Here is a 20,918-nt window from a genome sequence, read left to right on the forward strand (position 1 = left end):
CGATCGGAGTTTCACCATTGACCTCAGCGACCGCGAAAACTATGAATTCGATACTGTTATTGGTCATTTTCTACTATTCCCAGTAAACTCCCCCCCCCCGGTTCAAATTTTGAAAAAAAAAAATGCTTCGTCTTGGTCTGGCGCCTGTATCAAGGTACCCGTGACCAAAATTTGGTAACGCTTGGTCCACTCGTCTGGTCCCCAGGCCGCACACAGACACACACACACACACAAACTTTTGTTTATATTAGATTAGTCGAACACAATTAGGTTTAGTTGGTTCGGAATGACGAAGGCAGTAAACGAGGAATTGTGTAAGTTTCGGACGAAAGGTGAAGGAAGAAAAACGACATTATTTATTAACTTAACCATATTCCTTTCCCTGAAAAACCTAATCTAACAAACCTCCTAATTATTTGCCAGAATACTCTTTTAACTGGTTCTCAGAAATGATAAACGTATAATGTCAAGAATCTGTCTACAAGAGCGTGACTTACTAAAGAATATCTGTAGTTGATTTACCTCTCAAGTACAGACAAGCATATACAGACCGCAACTTCGCGAAAAACTGGAAACACTCTGAAACAGTAGCGCGTTTAACATACGACGACGCAACTAACGAGTCAGTAGCATGGAAAGCTTGAAACTAACCGTCTCTAGTGGCACATGGTAGGCCAAAGCGTGGTGTGTGCATTGGCACCGTGAGCTTTTCCATCTGTTCTATGTTTGACCGCTAGTTTGTACAAATTATTTTAACACAATGTTCGATAACGATGTACAATCATGTCCAAAATGATTGTCGCATATCTATAACTGTCTTGTTGTGTGAATATAATTTGATAATGATTTTGCAGGGTAATTTTATTATTGTTACTATGTGTATGATCGGGAAATGTATATTTATAGTAAATTTCATAAGAAAAGAATTATAAATACGAAAATTAGAATGAGTAAAACAAAATGTTGCTAAATGAATAAGAAGGATTTTTTTCGTTATATTCTTACTTACTGCTCTTTTGACATGAAATTCACCACATACATGTTTTTGCCGTTTATACACATACTAACATTATAAGAAATACCGGGCGAATTCGTTATCAAATTATATTCCTACAACAACATATTTATAGACATGCGACAGTCATTTTGGACGTGACTGTACAAGAGTGGACAAAGCAATCCACGTACAATACAAGAATATGCTTTTATAAAAGTTACCGAGAAAATTATGATAGTTATTGAGTACGGATAATTGCTAATCTGATCTTGTACTGCACCTCACGCTGACATGCGAAGCAGGCTGAAAGAATGCGGTAGTTGCAATGACAACTCATGAGGTTACTTTCGAAAACCGATGGCAGTGCCATCAGATTTGCGACGAAACATCATTCTCCACCAAACATTGATGGACTCTATCGCCGTGCAGACGATACAAACTAATTTCAGTAGCGCATATAAGGAGTTGCTCTTCTGTTTATCCTTGTCTGTGCTTTCAGGTCCGTCTTTGTACAAAACAGGGTGCCTACTTTCATTCTGAAAGACATCCGAAGGTAAATAATGGTTACAATCTGTGTTCTAGGTTCTATCTTGCTTTAATTCCTTTATTTTTTTATTTTTATTTATTTTATTTTATTTTTTTATTTTTATTTATTTTTATTTTTATTTTTTTGTTTTTTGTTTCTGGAATATACTCCTCATAAGTGAAGTAAGGTTGGACACTGGAGCAAGCTAATAACAGTAAACGGCCAAAAATGATAGTATAAGTACCTAATAACGTATGGCCCTCCTCGAGCTTCGGAAGTCCACTCACATGTCGAGACATAGAGCCAAAAAGTTGCCAGTACCCTTTAGTAGGGATAGTCGCCCGTACATTGACCCTACGGGTCATAACGAGTTGTAGGCTTCGAGTCACACAGACGCTTCAAATATTTCATACAGGGTGATCATAGAGGCCAAATCATAGTGGTAAACTCAGTGATATTCTCGGGCTACTTCTTTGCAAACAAAAACTTTTCCTATTTTATGTTACATTGTTTAATTGTCCATCATCAGGATTATCGGTAGCTGTAAAGAGTGCAGATGATATGGAGAACAGGTGAAGATCTGTGTATTGCAGATCCTTGAATGGACACATGAAATCGATCAAGATACTGCATACTGCACAATAGCTTGTAGATTGGACATTTCCGATGTACGCCGACAATAATTGGACATTTCCGACAATAATCAATTTCTGATTTCAGCGTCTTTCGGGTCTGAGTTTCTACGCGACCTTCTCAGAGACTTCTATCATTCTTCTTCTTTCGCGGGAGACGCGGGTTCGATTCTCGGAGGAAGCTCATGTGGTTCGGATTCTACGTTAATCAGTAGGTCCACGTCTCATATAGCTTCGCTGCTGAAAAGGGACGTTAACTCAAAATCAACTTAATTCTTTCATTCTTCATTCTGGATCTTTCTCCATCGTATCCCACTTTCGTCCATTTCGTATTTTATCTTCCTTGTGGCCGTTTTCATTTGTGCAAATTTCTTAAGAGATCCTTTTTTTTTTTTTTTTTTTTTTTTCTTTTTTTTTTTAATGATGTTCACAACAATATTAAGTATTATAGCCTGGGACTAATGAGTTTGTTCTTCTTCTTAATTTTTAGTTTGGGCCTGGAAATGTTTCTTCCATGTTTTTCGATCTTCAGCTTCCTCTTTTAACTCCCAATATTTTCTTCTATTTTTCAAATCAATGATTACTTGTGTTCATTTTCTTCCCACTCCTTGTTTTCCTTTTGTGGCAGTGTGAAGAAGACAATTTCTTCTCAAGATGTATCCAATACAATTGGCCTTCGTACGAAGGATGTTGGTTAACCCGAGACAGCCCATGCTAATTTTACCCTGAAAAGGCCCAAGGGGTGCCTCTGAGACTCCCTGCTGCATATACAAGCTACCTGAACCCACCGCGACCATTTTTATTTTCCGTTATAAATAGAAAAGGCTAGCCACTACCTTGCTGTGAAATAATTTGTCAATGGTAATAAATAGAGACCGGATGTTAGGCAAAATGCCTATTCTTTAATATTAAAGATATGATCACAAATGACGTTTTAAAGTTTATATGGGGGGTTATAGTTTCGATTTAAGCCAATTTTATTTTGCCTATTTTGCCTATTTCGACCTTTACTGCCTAAATAATTGCTTTAGTGCCTAATATTGCCTATTCAATGCATTTTCTTCAAAATAAGCCTTCATTGGGAAAACATATAATTTACGTAACATAATACACACATATTTACATATATTATGTGTTTGAAAACACAAGCTCGTGGTACGTTACAATATATATACAGGATGAACTTCAAAGATGTTTACATACTTCGGGAGGTGATTCGTGACATGAAAAGAAGATTAAAGTCCTCTTGAATTTCACAAATCATCATCTAAAGTATGTGCGCACCTTTTATGTCCCGTTCCAATTGTCAGGATTCGATTTCGATTCCAATTTGGCACCCCTGTCACTCGAACACGACGCAGAATTCGACAACATGCAACAGCACTTTTTGTCTTCTTTTCATGTCACGAATCACCTCCCGAAGTATGTGCACATCTTTCAGATTCACCCAGTATGTGCAATGCATAATATGCCTCGCTTTTGCATATACAGTAAAAGAAGATATTATTTAACAAACAAGTATGTTTCTATATTATTTGAACATTACCTATGACTTGAATCTATTTTTTAATGGTATTGAGTATTTACCTTCATTATTTCGAGTTACATTTTAGTGCCTATTTTACTGCCTATTTTTTAAATTTTCAGTGCCTATTTGCCTGCCTATTTTCCAGGTTTTTAGTGCCTAAACATCCGGTCTCTAGTAATAAAAAATGAACAGTATCAAATAATTAGAAAAGTTCATATTTCAGTAGGAGCCTCAGAGGCACCCCTTGGGCCTTTACGTTAGTATTAAAAATTACCCTATTTTTCTGAGGTAAAGTAAAAAAAAAAAAAAAAATGCTTAGGAAACGTAATCAGGTGTATTTCAAAGAGATAGGAAACTTCTGAAGCGCAGGACATGGGACGAAATATCTATTAAGAATAATGGCATTAAAAGTGGACCAGGATGCCTGTGAGGCACCCCTTGAGCTGTCTCGGGTTAAAGCGTCCTTTTCTCTCCTATGCTTTTTATAACAGCTTCATGTGTTACTCTTTGTGTTCATTTTATCTTCTCCATCTTCCTCCAACACCACATTTCGAAGTTCTCTAAATATTTCTTCTCTAACTTCCGTAATGTCCAAGTCTCTGAACCGTACAGTCCAATATTCCATATATAGGACTTGACCAACTTCTTCCTTAGTTCAATACTAAGCCTGATAGTTAAGAGTGAGTCTTTTGTAGTTGAATGCTTGTTTGGCTATGGCAATTCTTGGCCTGATCTCTCTGGTGCACACTGAGCGTTCACCTCTGGTGCTTGGGGTCCCGGGTTCGATCCCAGCCCCCGCCAAGTGAACTTTGTGGTGGACAAACACCGTGCTCGTGGGTTTTCTCGGGGTACTCCCGTTTCCTCCCACTTTCTTCATTCCACCATTTCACTCATCTCTCATTATCACCGTCTCCTTTAGCCTAACCGGCATAACCGTGGGACGTAAAACTTACAGATTTCATTTCATTTTTCTCTGGTGCACAGTGGTAGAGCGTTCACCTCTGGTGCATGGGGTCCCGGGTTCAAACCCTGCTCCCGCCAAGTGAACTTTGTGGTGGACAAACACCGTGTGCGTGGGTTTTCTCGGGGTTCTCCCGTTTCCTCCCACTTTCTTCATTCCACCATTTCATTCATTTCTCATAATCACCGTCTCCTTTAGCCTAACCGGCATAATCGTGGGACGTAAAACTCAAAGATTTCATTTTCATTTTCTCTCTGGTGCAGTAAGCGTCTTTCACAAATACTTCCCAGATACTTGAACTTATCGACCTCTTCAACTTCTCGTTGTTCTACTTTAGACCGTAAGGGCCTGTTTCCAAGGGATATTCTCATGGCTTCCGATTTTATATATATATATATATATATATATATATATATATATATATATATATATATATATATATATATATATATATATATATATATATATATATATATTGATTTCCATTCCATACAGTTTTCCAGTGTTAACTATTTTGTCAATCATCTCCTGTAGTCCTTCTTCGGTTTTAGCTATTATAACCGTATCATCAGCATACCTCATCTTGTTAATGATCTGCCCTCCAGTCTTGAAATCTGCAATTCTAATTAATGCTTCCTTCATTAAACATTCACTACAAATGTTGAATAATTGGGGTGACAAACTACATCCTTGTCTGACTCCTCTTCCAATCTCCACACTATTGGTTTCTCGTTCATTCAGGTACAGCTCTACTCGTTCTCCTATGTACAAGTGGTAAATGAGTTGTCAGTCTCTCCAGTTGACCCCGATTTCTTTAAGTATTTTCAGAAGTTGGTCCAATTGACCCTGACGAAAGCTTTGTGCCAGTCTATGAAGCATGAACACAACTCTTCCTTTACGTCAAGGACTCGTTCTGCTACAATTATCATCAACTTAGTAGTATTTCTGGTGCCTTTTCCTTTCCGGAATCCAAATTTATGTTCCTTTAACATCTTTTCTATCGCACTTTCCAGTCGCCTGTTTAATAGGCGCCTAATAATCTTTCCAGTGTGGGAAATAAAGCTATTGTTTCTGTGATAGCTGCACTTCTTTACGTCAATTTTCTTGGGTAATGCAATCATTGTATCCAAGATTTTTCTGTTCTTTCGTGGACATTATCTTGCGTGAGTAAATCTTCTTGGAAATCTCGTCCCTGTTGCTTGATTCTGTTTTCCTCTTTTTAGTAATTTGCCATGCTTCCGCAACTTAGGTTAATTCTACGTATTGTATAGTACATGTAGCATTTTAGCTTTTCTAGGTGTTTCCTTATTCTGTTTCAGATGTTTCACGCTTTAATAAAACCATCTTACGTGCTGTATTAAAAAACTAACTCTATGGCCTATGGAACCCGGAGGTTCAATGCCGCGTCCACAAAATCTCTCCACTGACTTCTACCCTTAGCTAACTGCATCGAGTTTCTACTTTGTATTCCTATCTCTGTGAGATCCATCTTAATATTGTCCTCCTATCTGCGCCTAAGTCTTCCTAATGGTCGTTTTCCGATTGGTCTTCCAGTCAAGACTTTGAAAGCGTTTCTACTTTCTTCCATTCTAGCTACATGACCTGCCCATCTAAGTCTCCTAGACTTGACGACCCTAACAATGTTGGGTAAACCGTATAAATTATGTAGTTCCTCGTTACGAAATTTCCGCCATTCCCCATCCCCGTTCCTCTTTGGTCCGAATATTCGTCTCAGGATCTTGTTCTCAAATACTTTGTCTATGTTCTTCCCTCAGAGTAAGCGACCATGTTTCCAACCATACAGAACAACAGGCATGATTATCGTTTTATATATTTTAAGCTTCAAATTCCTTGACAGAATTCGCGACAGCAAGAGATTTTGAACTGAATAGTAACACGAATTCCCTGCTTTTAGTCGACATTTAATTTCTTCGTGAATATGATTTTCCTCTGTTAATATTGATCCTAAATATTTGAAAGTATCCACTTTATCAAAAGTATTATTTAATATTTTAACGCATCCATAATTTGCTGTATTACGGTCCCGACGCACTTCCATGTATTTAGCTTAATCTGCATTAACTTCTAAACCCGTGTCCCTGCAAGCGTTTAATAAGATCTCTGCATTTCTTTCTATTGTTCTCCTATCATCCCCTATTAAATTTACATCCTCAGCATATGCCATAACCTGGTGAATACCGTTCAACTCTAGGTCCTGGTTGCTATCTTTGATTTTTCTTATAGCGTATTCCAGAACAAAGTTAAATAATAATGGTGACAACGCATCTCTTTGTTTCAAGCCATTTTCGACGTGAAAGCTCGTGGACAAAAATTTTCTTACCTGGACTTTACTTTGGGATTCATTTAAACATATCTTAATTAATCTAATTAGCTTTCTTGGTATTTCAAGTTCTGTAAGAACGTTGTATAATGTTTCTCTCCTAACCTAGTCTTACACCTTTCTAAAATCAATAAATAGTTGATGTACCGGTGTATTGTATTCCCACTTTTTTTTTTTTTTTTTTTTTTTTCGAGTATTTGGCGAATGGTAAATATTTGGTCGATAGTTGATCGATTTCGAAGTTCAGTTAATTATCACGATATGCTTATGCTATAAGAATTATACTTCTCGTGAACCAATACCACTACTAATTACACAACTGAAACCTGTCATGGCATGCGAAAATTTCCTTTGTACTGGACAGAGAAATTGAAATACCTAGACGTATCGATGAAATCCAGGCCAGTGTGTTGTTTTGACAGTATTTTCAAAACATTTTACTTAGTCTCTGTTTTCGATATTTTTGTGACTAGATACAGTGCTTAAAATTACAATTTACAAAAATAATGGAGAGCCAATGTTAAGACTTGTTGCTCCGTCCTGCAGTAGTGCCATGATGTAAAGATAAAAAGGGAGGGCGTGGTCCTTCAAGGAGCAGCAGGTTTCCTTGTGACTGATTAATTCCACGACACGTAACCAATCACCTGACAGTGTCTTTGTGTATCACTGTAGCGTAGTAGTGGGAACAGATTAATACTGCGCTTTTCAAGCAAATCAAGACCAAAAAAAAAAAAAAAGTCTATAGATACCAGCACATTTACAATGTTTCTGGTGAAGATAAAACGCTGCGAAATATAAATAAATGTTACAAACTGCGTAAAAGAGTAACGAAGGTTGATGGATAAATAGAAGTCATTTGCAATAAATATAATGTTAATCTGCGTAAAATTACTTAAATGGCTTGGATAGTAGCATGTCTCCTCGTTAATAAGATTCCCTTGATCTACGTTTCCCATCTTCTTTCTTGAAGATTGGCGCAATTTTTTGGGTTACTAACACACCAAAATAAGCAGCTCAAATATAATTCTCCATTCTTTGCTCTCAAATTACTATGAAATTTAGTATATGATATCTAAGCGACGTATAACAACTCGTATCTTTTACTTTTTTTTTTTCCATATTACCTCCAGTTAGCTTTTCATCGCTTACGAAAGATAACTGTGTTGGAAGGTTTTGTAAACGTTGCGGTGAAAGAACGGTATGTGACATTACAAAACTTTCCCTCCGTTAGCCTTCCTTTCGGCAGATTTTTACCTCTTATATCTCTTAACGTTGAATGCTTAGAAGAAATTGTATCTATCAGTTTTCGAAATTTCACTACTCACAACGTACAGCCATTCTTATTGAGTAACAACAACACAAGTACTGTTGGGAGCGTATGCTAGTATTGTGCCACTCTTCACTTGGTCTTGAAACCACCGATCGAGAGAGAATCCTTGGTAACTCCATGACTTTAGGCCTTGAGTATATTGAAACAATAACAAACTAACAGCAACAACAAACTTAAATGAATATCAACTATGTATGGTTAAATTTTACCAAATATTTATATCATTAACTTGATTAAACTTGTCTCTTGTTTTAATTTGCAGTTTTGGTGGAAGGGAGGAAACTTTCGTACGAATGCGTGGACACGACGGGAATAAATGTCATGCTTAACACGAAAGATGTAAGCGAGTACCTGAAAATAGCACCAAATGGGTTGGAGGTATGGATTCTTTCTTTGTAAGATACGAATTATAGGTGATGTGTGTTATTGAACTTGTGTCCATAGAATCGAATGCATCTAAACTAACCGTAGAAAGAAAGGTAGTGCAGACATGTAATAGTTTTTCTTTTTTTAATTATTTTTAAGATATCAATATTAGGTCATTTTGATAAAATATTAAAAAATATGCTGAAAATTCAAATCATGTGTTACGTTAATTAATTCATAAGAAGAGAAGTGTTATTCTTGAGGGAAATTAGACTGAAGTGTTTGTTGTTTGGTTGGAGTTTAAAGAAATATCACCAATAGTACTTGAACACTACTTCATTAATAACTTTATATGACATCTCGGGTAAAAGTATCCGTCTCCTATTTAACGATATTTCTCTTTTGGTTATTTAATATCTGGTTTCGAGTATTATCTCAATTTGAATGAATAAAGCACAATTGTTAATTGTCACTTCTTCAACTGTTCGAAGTTGAGAAAAATGTGCTAGAATTTCATTCTTTATATAAATACGTTTACTTAAGTTTTAATACAATATCCATTTCGTTTTACTTCTCCTGAAGCCTATCAATTAGTGGGAACTTGAGCCTCACTGAGAATTTTACCTGGTCATTCTTTGCTCAATGACATGTATAATGTACATTTCAGCTATCTTTGACCCTCCACAAGAATGAGCCAATAATTTTTACTGGATAAAATATAAAACAGCGATAAACTTGTTACGAAGACCTATATTTCGTATAGGACACGAAATACAAGTTAGACAAGATGCGGGAGGCTCGGGTTTGATTTCCGATGGGAGCTTATGTGGTTCGGATTCCAAAGTAAGCTGTAGCTCCAAGTCTCATATAGCCTTGGTGCTGGAGGGGATGCTAAATTCCAAATCAACCAACAACAAATGAAACAATGTGAATGTTAAATCCCATATGTTGTTCGAATTTGAACTCGAAATTACCTTAGGAAAAGTCACGGTGCCTCCATCTGTTGGCCTCACTTTAACTTTCATATCGTCGCATGAGAACCAGAGGAACGTAACTCCAAAAATGCGGTTTTCGTTTTCTTCATGTTTGGACATAATTTTGGAAGCTCCACTTGGCGTAAATGGAAAGTAACGCCATCTTTTCTCATTGTAGATCACCTGTTGTAATTTCCCGGCGGGAGCTCATGTGGTTCGGATTCCACGTTAATCAGTAGGTCCACGTCTCATATAGCCTCGCTGCTGAACGGGACGTTAAACTCAAAATCAACTCAACTCAACCTGTTGTAATGTACCTCAATTACCATCTTATTAAAAACACATCTTTCTAAGAAAATAATATTTTTGCCCTCTCGTCTGTAAACCTACGAAAATGAAGTTAAGTTCCTCTGGTTCTCATGCGACGATATGTCTTGACAAAAACACTGCACCGCAACTTCCGTTGTTGAAGGCTTCTACAAAACACAGAAAGGGGAGTTGCTACCATTTCTTTTTACAGAGTTCCTACAGGCCCCGAAAGGGTGTGACACGACGTGAGGTGAGTGTTCCCTTTAGAAAACAAACCGCAGAAAGCCATGAGGTAACTTCACTGGTACGTTCTGAAATAGAATGCCGGTGGTTGTCTCCATTCATTGCAGAGATAGTGCGTAAGTGATCAGGTCTTTTCTTGGTACAGACGGACTTGATTTATGGCATTTCCTTACAGTCGAGGCAGGTGTTCTGTGTACATGTTGCTGTCACTACGTGTTGCTGATTATATGCAATTTATTTTAAGGTTTTTAGATACCTGGAGAATAGTAAATCTTCCATTATAGCAGTATCCTACGACAACCACAAATCCTTTCGAGAAAGTGCCTCGCAATTACGAATGAATTGTGGGAAGGTTTTTTCTTTTTGGTCACCTGAAGTTATGGGGAGCGAATTGTAACCCATCTGTTTTTAGTTTATGGTTTGTTATCTGACATTAAAAATGTAAGCGCAAAAACTTCTCGATTTTTCCTCGTGTATCGAAAGGGTTTTTGTAGAGAGATGAATGAATACATACTTAGAAGAAATAAAAGGGAATAAAGAAACTAGGTTGCACCGTATAATTGCTAGATAGCAATGTTTCAGATGTCTCGAAAGACAAAGTTGTTGCGTCTCTTACCCAAAAACAAATAGTAGTCACATTTTTAAATTCTCTATTGGTTTCTTTTCAGAAAGGCATTTAGTATATTACTGGCATCAGTGAAATACTTTCTTTGACTGCTCCTCATGACAATTTAGGGAGGTTTGGCAATGTATTCTGCGTATGTAGTTTCTTTAGCATAGACTTGTGTCCTTCAAATCAGGACGCAACAAGTGAGGGTAATCGGAAATGCAAAATAATACTTTTTCTGAATTTTGATGTGCGATAGCCGGACTGCCACAGACTATAGCTGCCAGTGTTATTAAACTTTAAGTAGTAGTAATAGTAATTAATATTTCTGAGCAGAAACTTCTATTAGAATCAGAAGAATTACCACTAGTAAAGGAACAACGCAACCGCTCTGAAATTATGATTCGTCTAATTTCTTATCCTTTATTTTAGTTGAATAGTGATGAAGACGTCAAAAAGTAGGTCTATTCTGTCATATGATAAAGAATTTCAGAGATTGTTCCTTGGGGAAATTGCATTGAATATTTTATATAATCATATTTCTGTCTATTGTGTTCTAATACTTAAAAGTACTTTTCCAGTGAGTAATAATAATACTTTTTCAGTGTTATGGTGAGACATCATTATAATTGTATTTTAAACTTGTGACAGACTTGGTAACGTTATACTTTCTGTTATGACAGTGTTGTTTCAATATTGGGAGGCTATGTAACTGAATTGCCTTGAATGACATTCGTGTTACCGTCATAAGCAGTTGTTGGCGATTAGTGTGTTTTGTATAGTGAAAACCAGTTGTAAATTTATAGGGAGTTGTGAACAGTGTTTGTTCATCTTGCAAAGTACATTCATTATTTGGTAATGCGAGGGCTGTCCAGAAAGTAGCAGACGTTTTGAAATATTATTAATAATAATAATAGTAATAAAAGTAGCAGAATGAACAAAGCAAATTGTATTATATACATTTGAAAGGTACACTCTTAAGCTATTTTCCCACATAATCGCCAAGCATATTAAGACATACCGTGACACAAGTTTTTCAATATCGTCGCGCTAGAAATCTGTCGCCTGCGATTTCAACCACTGGCTTACACCGGCATGCAGTTCGGCGTCAGTATTAAAACGTTGTGTAGCGAGCCGTGTCTTCATAGCTGGGAAGAGATGCTAGTCGCTCGGCGCAAAATCCGGGCTGTATTGTGTGTGGTCGTGCCTCACTCGACCTTCACGCATTATTTCATGTCCGTACAGTTCACACAGTTGTCGATGGATTTGAATTGGCTTGTCGTTTTTTGCCAACAAAAACCTAATCACAGAATCCACCTCACAAGAGGCGGGATTTTCTATTACAGCGCACATTGTAACACGTCATAGAAAGCACAGTAGGAGCGTCACAGTCCCAACGCTATGGCAGCTGGATGCGTACTGACTGTGGCAACATTTCGACACCAAGATGGCGACTCTAGCCCGCACACTGCCGCGATAGGCCAAAACGTCAGGTACTTTCCCGACAGCCTTCGTAGTTACTTAATATATATTATGAACAAAGTCCTTCACTAACCTTAAGAATATTATACGTTCATTGCGACATTAAAATGAACTTGCCTAACTGTTACAGTCTGATGTTTTAAGTTGAAGTTTCTTTCCTATAAATTTAACTAATTGCATCAAGGTTATTTTTGACGTTCCAGAAACATGCTAAACAACCATGACATTTTCATAGAACTTTCGTGAAAAGTGATTTTCAGTTTGTTATTATCAGTCAAAACTAGTTTAGTTCCGTATTTAAATGCACTTTTCCAGTAACCATTGGCTCTAAAGTTGTCCATTCGTTTAGAAAGCTTCAACAGAATAGAACAAAAAGAAAAGAAAGAAAAAATCACCCTTTGCAAAAGTTGTGGAATTCAGTAACGGGATTGTGATTTCAGTTTCTTTTCATAATACACGAAAGTTGTTACTAAACATTTTATTCTCTTAATAGGCAAGATGTGATGCGTATTCCTTTGAAAGTGTTCGCTGCACCTTTCAAGTTGACAGTGGAGTCTGGTATTACGAGACGAAAATCATAACGCCAGGCGTGATGCAAATCGGATGGGCCACCAAACATAGTACATTTCTTAATCATGTGAGTACAAAGATCAAAATAGTGAACCAAGCTTAGTGCAATTTTTTTTCTTCAGCAATTCTTTTCTGAATACTGCTCATCTTAGAAAGAAATATAAGTAAAGAAGCAGTTGTAATGGAAAAGAAATATGGATGGGTAAAAAAATGGTTAAAAAGGAATAAAAAATATGTGAAGCACTCAACTTCTTGTCTAGATGGAAACTGGGTTTTCCGAAAGCCCTACTTTATTTTTTTTTTAAAAAAAAAACTATGGTCTGCAGTGAGTACCAGTGTGGTAAGAAACTATTTGAACCAACTTTGGGACCCGACATCGAAACCAGCAGAAAAGTGCTCTGGAACTTTGGTCAGTGAGGGATAGTTGCCAGGTTATAGGGAATCCCTACGTTCCTTTGGAGAATCCCTCGCATACATCTTGCGGAGTTTTGAAACATACATTTTTCAATAGAGCCGGTATGACTTCGAGTGTCATGTTCTAAACCGCACTATTTACGTTTCGTTGTTTTTGAATTACAGCCCTCTGGAGTTCATTTTCGCACGGTTTCGGCACCTTATATCGCCGAAACTATCTCTCACTGACCAAAGTCCCAGAGGACTTTTTTGGCTTGTTTTGGTGTCAGGAATCAGCTTCCGAAGTTTGTTCAAATAGTTCCTTACCACCCTGTATATATATATATATATATATATATATATATATATATATATATATAATATGTGTGTGATTTCTAAATATAATCACCGCTCGCAATACTCATTTTAGCTTTGAAACTACATATAAATTAAATAAAAATAAAATCTCCCTAAACTAAATTTTTACTACTAATTTGTGTCGCAGTTTCGGCAGCAATTCATTGCGTTTTGTAGTGTGTCTGATGAAGGCAATGATGCATTCCCGAAACTGTGACAGATAAATAATAAAAAGTGTTCGCTGTGGTCCGATTTTATTTTTATTTAAGTCACTCTCTTCTGTTTAGTAAGTGATATACGCTGGTCTTTCAATATATAAGTTTCCCTAAGCTGTAAAAGTGTTTATTTTTTGAGATACATTTCTAAGCTATACATACATGTGTAGGTGGATCCTTCATTACCTCTCCATATAATCCCCATTGAGATTGAGGGATTTGTTTCACCGTTGCACCAATTTGTCCAAACTCTTTACAAAAATTCCAGACACTGTTTAGCAGTCTCCTTATATTCCACTTCACTCCTTCATTTGTTTGGAAACGTTCACCTTGCAGTGCAGACTTTTACACCGGAAAAAGATGGAAGTAAAACGGAGCTAAATTTTTTTAGGGTGTATGGAGAGTGGGGCAGCCGATCCCACCCTAATTCTTCAATTGTGTGTCTTGTTTGCATGTTGAGACGGGGTGGGCGTTATCGTCAAAAGGAAGAGACCAGGTCGCTTATGTCGAATTGCATTTACCTGAAGAAGAATTCAAGTTCGACATAATCGACCGGGTCTCCTGTCAACTAGTGATAAAGTGAAGCGGAATGTGAGGACAGTGCTATATAACCAAAGCCTTTTTTGCAGAGGGTTTGGACAAATTGGTGCAACGGTGAGAAAAATGCCTGAATATCAATGGATATTATGTGCAGAGATGAGGAAGGACCTATCTACACATGTATCTGTAGTTTACAAATATATCTTAGAAAATTAATATTTTACAGCTTAGGGAAACTTACATATTGAACGACCCGCGTAGTTTATTAATTTTTTTTAATCAACATATGGTCTATAAACCTTGTTTTAAAATATAAATGTGTATTTCCTAATGGACCCTTTAGGTTGCATTTTCAATATCTAATACACAACAATATCTTACCTAACATTCTTATATTTCTTGTAACACAAACGGTTTCAGATTTAATTTACTTCGAAAGCTGAATCAGACAGTGTCAACGTTTTGGATGTTCACGTTTACAGAGCCACCATATTTCATACTACAATTTTCATTTTAAAAAAAAAGAAATCATTTTTTGAGAACAAGAATTCAGCACACTTCTTAATTAAAGCTAATGATTGAAAAAAAAATTCTTACGCGTATTCCGAATAATTTCACAGGGTATCTTGATTTATTATTTGAGTTGGAGAGAAAACTTGTTTCCAGATAGATATAGACTCAGAAGTGGAAGGAACCACCTGAGAAATTGCGTAAACCAGGGGTTTTCAAACTTTTTGCAGTTGAGGCTCCCCTCAGCCATCAAAATCTGAAAGCACCTCCCCTGTCAAAAATGAAATATGTTACAACATAAATACATGTATCCCTAAAAGAAAGACTCACAATGATAAACTATGTTTCATTTATTAATCACTAATTGAAATATCTCATTAACACTGGTGATCTACATTCAGGGGCGGCTCTAGGATATTTTATACCCTAGGCCAAAAACATCCCTGCGCCTTCATAATCTCTTTCTCCGCTAAGCCCAAACCAAACTGAAGTCTTGTCATCCCTAACATTTTCACCATTAATCACATTTTTACCATTTGTTTAAGCATTATATTAAAAAGAAGCTTAGTCCCAATGCTTTATGGTATTAATAAGTAATTTATAAGCCAATTATTTTTTTAAACATTTTTATTCCTGTAGCACTTGGAATGAAATTTTACTAATATAACCACAGTTTGACAGAGAATGACAAGTTTTATTGAACTGTATACCATGTTGTAAATATGAAACAAAAGATGGTTGTAGTTCTTTCTAAAAAAAAAAAAAAATATTCCATAGAAAACGTGATTAATGACTGCAATCTGTCCAAAAAATTATTTTTTTGCCTGTTTAAAGAAATCAAAAGTTAAGAGGTATACTATAAACAGCTTTGTGTTTTAAACGTTAATAATTAGTTTAAAGTAGTAATAAAGAGTTTATTCTTACATATAATTTTTGATTGGAGTAGATTTACCTACATGCAACAAATAACATAGAAAAATCACTTCTGTTTGGAACAGTGCAAAAACAATATAAAGTTGGTGATGTTGGAATAGTACATTTTAGTATTTATATAAGTCTTTCACTCACTGTTTGAGATGAATTGAGCAACAGTATTTATATCCTTAACGGTACATGCCTTATTTATTCCTTCACTAGGACTGTCGGATCTATTTGTCTTGAAAACTCACTTTCAATAGAAATTGTGGCTAGACCTACTAGTCTTTTCTGGCACATTCTAGAACGAAGATATATTTTAATAAGTTTTAATTAGGAAAATACTTCGTTCTTCACTATCCACGGACATTGGCAACGTGAGCAAAATACGAAGAGCTACATATACGTTAGGAAATCCATTTTAGATTATGGTGGTAAATGTAGCTTAGTACTTTTCAGGGGTTGGGACTGAGTCATTAAGATGATGACAAATTCCTCTGAGCTCAGAACAAGTCCCATAGCATCAATATCACACTCCTTCACACCTTCTCTTTATTTTCAGCTGTTAAGGCCTTTTCCAAGTTTTCACACAACAGTTTGACCTCTATTGTGTTTTTGTTTTTGAGATCATGAATGTTGTACAAATTCCGAAAATAACACTACATCATTTAACTGGGAAAATCTTTCTTTGACTGCATCCATAGCCGTGTCTAACTAACTAATTAACTAACTCTATGGCTTATGGAATCCGGAGGTTCAATGCCGCGTCCACAAAAGCTCTCCACTGACTTCTATCCTTAGCTAACTGCATCCAGTTTCTACTTTGCATTCCAATCTCTGCGAGATCCATCTTAATATTGTCCTCCCATCTGGGCCTAGGTCTTCCTAGTGGTCGTTTTCCGATTGGTCTTCCAGTCAAGACTTTGAAAGCGTTTCTACTTTCTTCCATTCTAGCTACATGATCTCCCGACCTAAGCCTCCTAGACTTGACGACCATAACAATGTTGGGTAAACCGTATAAATTATGTAGTTTAGACGAAGTTTCCGCCATTCCCGTTCCTCTTGGGTCCGAATATTCGTCTCAGGATCTTGTTCTCAAATACTTTGTCTATGTTATTTCCTCAGAGTAAGCGACCATGTTTCGAAACCATACATAACAACAGGGGCATGATATCGTTTTATATATTTTAAGCTTCAAATTCCTTGACAGAATTCGCGGCGACAAGAGATTTTGAACCGAATAGTAACACGAATTCCCTGCTTTTAGTCGACATTTAATTTCTTCGTGAATATGATTTTCGTCTGTTAATATTGATCCTAAATATTTGAAACTATCCACTTTATCAAAAGTATTATTTAATATTTTAACGCATCCATAATTTGCTGTATTACGGTCCCGACGCACTTCCACGTATTTAGTTTTCTCTGCATTAGCCGTGTCTAAAACAGCAAAATAAAAATGGATCTTAAAATTTTTCGCGGAGTCAGCTACATTTGCAGATTCATCTATTGATTCACAATCAAACATTGTCTTCCTATTTCCAATGCGGATCTTCTCTTTCTCAAAAAGTGGTTCTATTCCAACTTCTTCTGCTACTTCACGGGTATAAACTAGAGTTCTCTCGAATTCCAAATCACTTCTCTCATTGATTAAATACTGTTCTCTTCTTTTCATGTTACTAATTGCTCTTTAGAGAGAAATGCTTTTCTTGCACTATGTCACTTGCTAAATTGACGTGGAGCAAAATGTTGCGCCATGTGAGAAAAGCAAATACAAACTTGAAGTCTCAGAGGTTTTTAAATAACCCAAGTGTTTCTTCCTTTGTTCTAATGCCACTGGAGCCTGTAAGAGAGGTATCTTCAGAGGTAATTTTTCCAAAGCATCACACACTTGACAACTGAAAACGCAGAACAGGGGCGTCATTTCAGGCTTCACTTGAGGGGGACAAGAGCACCACCAACATAAGACTTTCATGTTTTGTACAAGCATATTAGTAGACACTCCGTTAACACTACAGTACTCGCATGAAATTGTTGAAACATGAGTGCTCGCGCGGATTACGATTGTAGTCCATTTGATAAATATATATATCTTAGCGTTTATTCAATTGGTATTTTTTACACTATTTTGTGGGTTTTTACAAGCAATAAAGAGCACATTTCAGTGCAAACATTTTGTTTATTAATGCACAAAAAGGATTAGAACCCAAAACTTTAGAATGCGTATGCAATTTACTATATTTTTGTAAATGTTCGTTTATTTTCTTGCTATTTGATTAAAAATTGAAATAAAAGAGGAAATTTGCATTTAATGTGTTAAAAACTGTTATAAAAATAAAAAGAAGTTGTTAAATTGTTTGCAAGTTTAACTTTTACACTTGAAAATAAGGTCAAAAGTAGGCAAAATTTTGGGTGTTTCAGTCATAAGAGTCACTGCAAAGAGCGTGCTTGTAGTCAGAGCAGATCCACTTACTGCACCTGAAACATCTTTTTCTGGTACTCTTGCTTCTTTATCTTCCACAAAGAGTTTCGATAAGTTCCATAGCCCACAGATTGCAAGAAGTCTCTACGGTTGATCATAGCATCATTTTTATTTGCTTTGAAAACAATGAGAGCGTTTACTTCAGCAACGTTTAACACGTGGAAGAAGAGAGTGAGTGGCCATCTTTGCGAATTCCTGGCTGTATCACACTGGCGACACAATTTGTCCAATATGTCAACTCCAAATTTAAGTGTTGTTCTATGGAGTAATAACTATGCAGTGTAGGTATGATGTTATGACGCTGTGTTCGCGTATTTCTTGGGTGCACTGGATCAATATACCATCTGGTAATTCTGCCCTTTCCAATGTAAAATTCTCCGTAAAACCTGTCTTCCTTGATAACACCGTTCCTTTCTTCATCTTCTATTTTTTCCAAACGTCACTACCACTTTCTTCAGAGTCACTATTCGATAACATCGTCCTCTATTTCATCGTAGTGTTCTATACTCAAAACACTTTCGTTGTCACTTTCAGTTTCTGGTAGCCACTGTCGTATTTGTTCTTGCTCTGACATTTTAAACTAACACTAACATATATATCACATATATTTGAGCGAATAATGTGAAATAATACATTCAAAACGAGAACAGTTAAAACGTTAGCCAGAAAACAAACTGTCACGTCAGTACTCGCACGGATTACAATAGTAGTCCATGCGAAAATAACAATCCGTATAACATCAGTGCGTTGACTTTGGGTGCTATCACTCGACTAATGGTGTTCTAGAAATGGGGGAGGAAGGTAGACGGCTGCTCAAGGTCACAAGTGTTGCCAACCCTCAGATACCAGAAAACTGAAACACACTGGACTACAATAGTAATCCGCGCGAGTAGTGTAGTGTTAAAGTATATGTATTCCTCAAACACTTGGGGGGCAATTGCCCCCTCCTTCCCCTCCTAAATGACACCCCTGTCGCAGAGGTGTAAGTTCATCAATTCGCCTGGATCATCGTATATCACTCAGGAGTTTTACAGTCAAAGATGTCAAGTGATGGCGTAAAATCTCCCATTGACGTGTCGATGCTGAAAAGAACACACAAATTCGTTGGATCACATCAAAAAAGATGGTTACTTCCAAGCAGTATGAAGCTGCGTCATTGACCACGAGGTTTAGAGTATGCGAGCAACATGGAACATAGAATGCACGTGGATTAATATCCAAAAGTCCTTTTCTGGACACTACTCACCTTTCCTTTCATATTACTGCCATTGTCGTAACCTTGTCCTCAAATATTTTCAACAGGTAATGACACACCTTTTAAATTTTCAAAAATTTCCTCAGTCATAGACGCTCCTGTACTTTCTTGCAGGGGTATAAATCCCAAGAAGTGCTCTTTCACCAGAACTTGATTAACTTCAGATTCTTTTTTTGACGTTACCTCAAAAGAAATTATTTGCACGAATCTAATGATCATAGTCATTTTCTCTGTGTGACTAACGTCTGAGGTGCAGTCCAATATGATGGAAAAATATTTAGCTTTTTGAACTGAGGACAAAATATCTCTATTTATGGCACTAGTTAACAAATGGATCAATTCATTTTGTATATTTTCACTAGGTAATGAGTATGTCTTTTATCATCACTTCTGATTCTTCGTAGATGCTTATTCTCTTGCCAAACTGAAGAATTGTTTTTTTATTTAATTTATTTATTTCAACAGATACTCAGATACAGCATAACGAGTGCCATTTAAACAGGGAAACATAAACACGTGTTAACAATAGAAGAAAACAAAAATAATAAAAAAGAGAAGCAAAGATGAAGTTTCTTAAGTCGTTTTTAGTTATTTTGTATTTGTGTAATTATTTTCTTTAAAAAAAATGCCCCCGTCAGTTGTTATCCGATTATATAAATTCGGTGCTCTGAGAAAACCTTTGAATAATCGACAGTCTAATGCGGGTATTTGGTGCTACACAGGTAGAAATGTGGGGGAATAATTCTTGAAGTAGGGGTTCAGACCTTAAGTTTCCATTGACTACCTTATGTAGAAACTTTAGGTCAGTGATATTTCTGCGAGCATCCGGAGTCTAGATATTCAGATAATGGAGGAAATCTTCTTTAGTCATGGAATGAACAGTGTGAACACGGAAATGTACTATAGCCAAGATAGTTGTTTCTCCGCTCCATATAGATGAGCAGTAATCGATCTTGGGTGATTCCACTTTTCATTAACTTCCTCTTTCTAAATATGTAGGGCTCTGGCGCACGCACGTTTTGGCTAATGTTAATCAACCTCACGTAAAAAAAAAAAAAAAGAAGAAAAAAAAGAAAAAGAAAAAGAAAAAAAATGCCTGGCAGCCGCCTAGGTTGTCTATATGGACAAGCCGGCCCTGTCTACATTGTACACACTGACTACATCTTTTAATGTTATTACCCGTTGTTAATTATTATTAATTATGATAAGTCAGATATTTATGTGAAAATTGAAAAATACGAGCAGAGAGTGAATTTAAATAATAAAAACTGTCACATTTAAATATCCAGCGAAGTCAATGGGACAGTCCACATTGTATTATTAAAGAAGAAGGGTGCAGACTTTAGTATGCGTGTAGCATTACAAACATGTTCTTTTGTAGGATC

General features: G+C 36.5%; 1 protein-coding gene across 3 annotated transcripts in view; it reads left to right on the forward strand.

Moving 5' to 3' along the window:
- The window catches only part of LOC145673723 (RING finger and SPRY domain-containing protein 1-like), a 124,250-nt gene that overhangs the window by 81,763 nt on the left and 21,569 nt on the right, over positions 1-20,918 (forward strand). For all 3 annotated transcript variants that reach the window (XM_081743436.1, XM_081743435.1, XM_081743434.1), the window contains exons 8-9: positions 8,578-8,693; positions 12,790-12,933. In XM_081743436.1, the coding sequence (XP_081599562.1) occupies positions 8,578-8,693; positions 12,790-12,933 (260 nt within the window). The remainder of the gene's footprint in view (positions 1-8,577; positions 8,694-12,789; positions 12,934-20,918) is intronic.

Source organism: Thermobia domestica, chromosome 17, assembly GCF_964235325.1.
Source record: "Thermobia domestica chromosome 17, izTheDome1.hap1.1, whole genome shotgun sequence".
In the NCBI taxonomy this organism is placed as follows: domain Eukaryota; kingdom Metazoa; phylum Arthropoda; class Insecta; order Zygentoma; family Lepismatidae; genus Thermobia; species Thermobia domestica.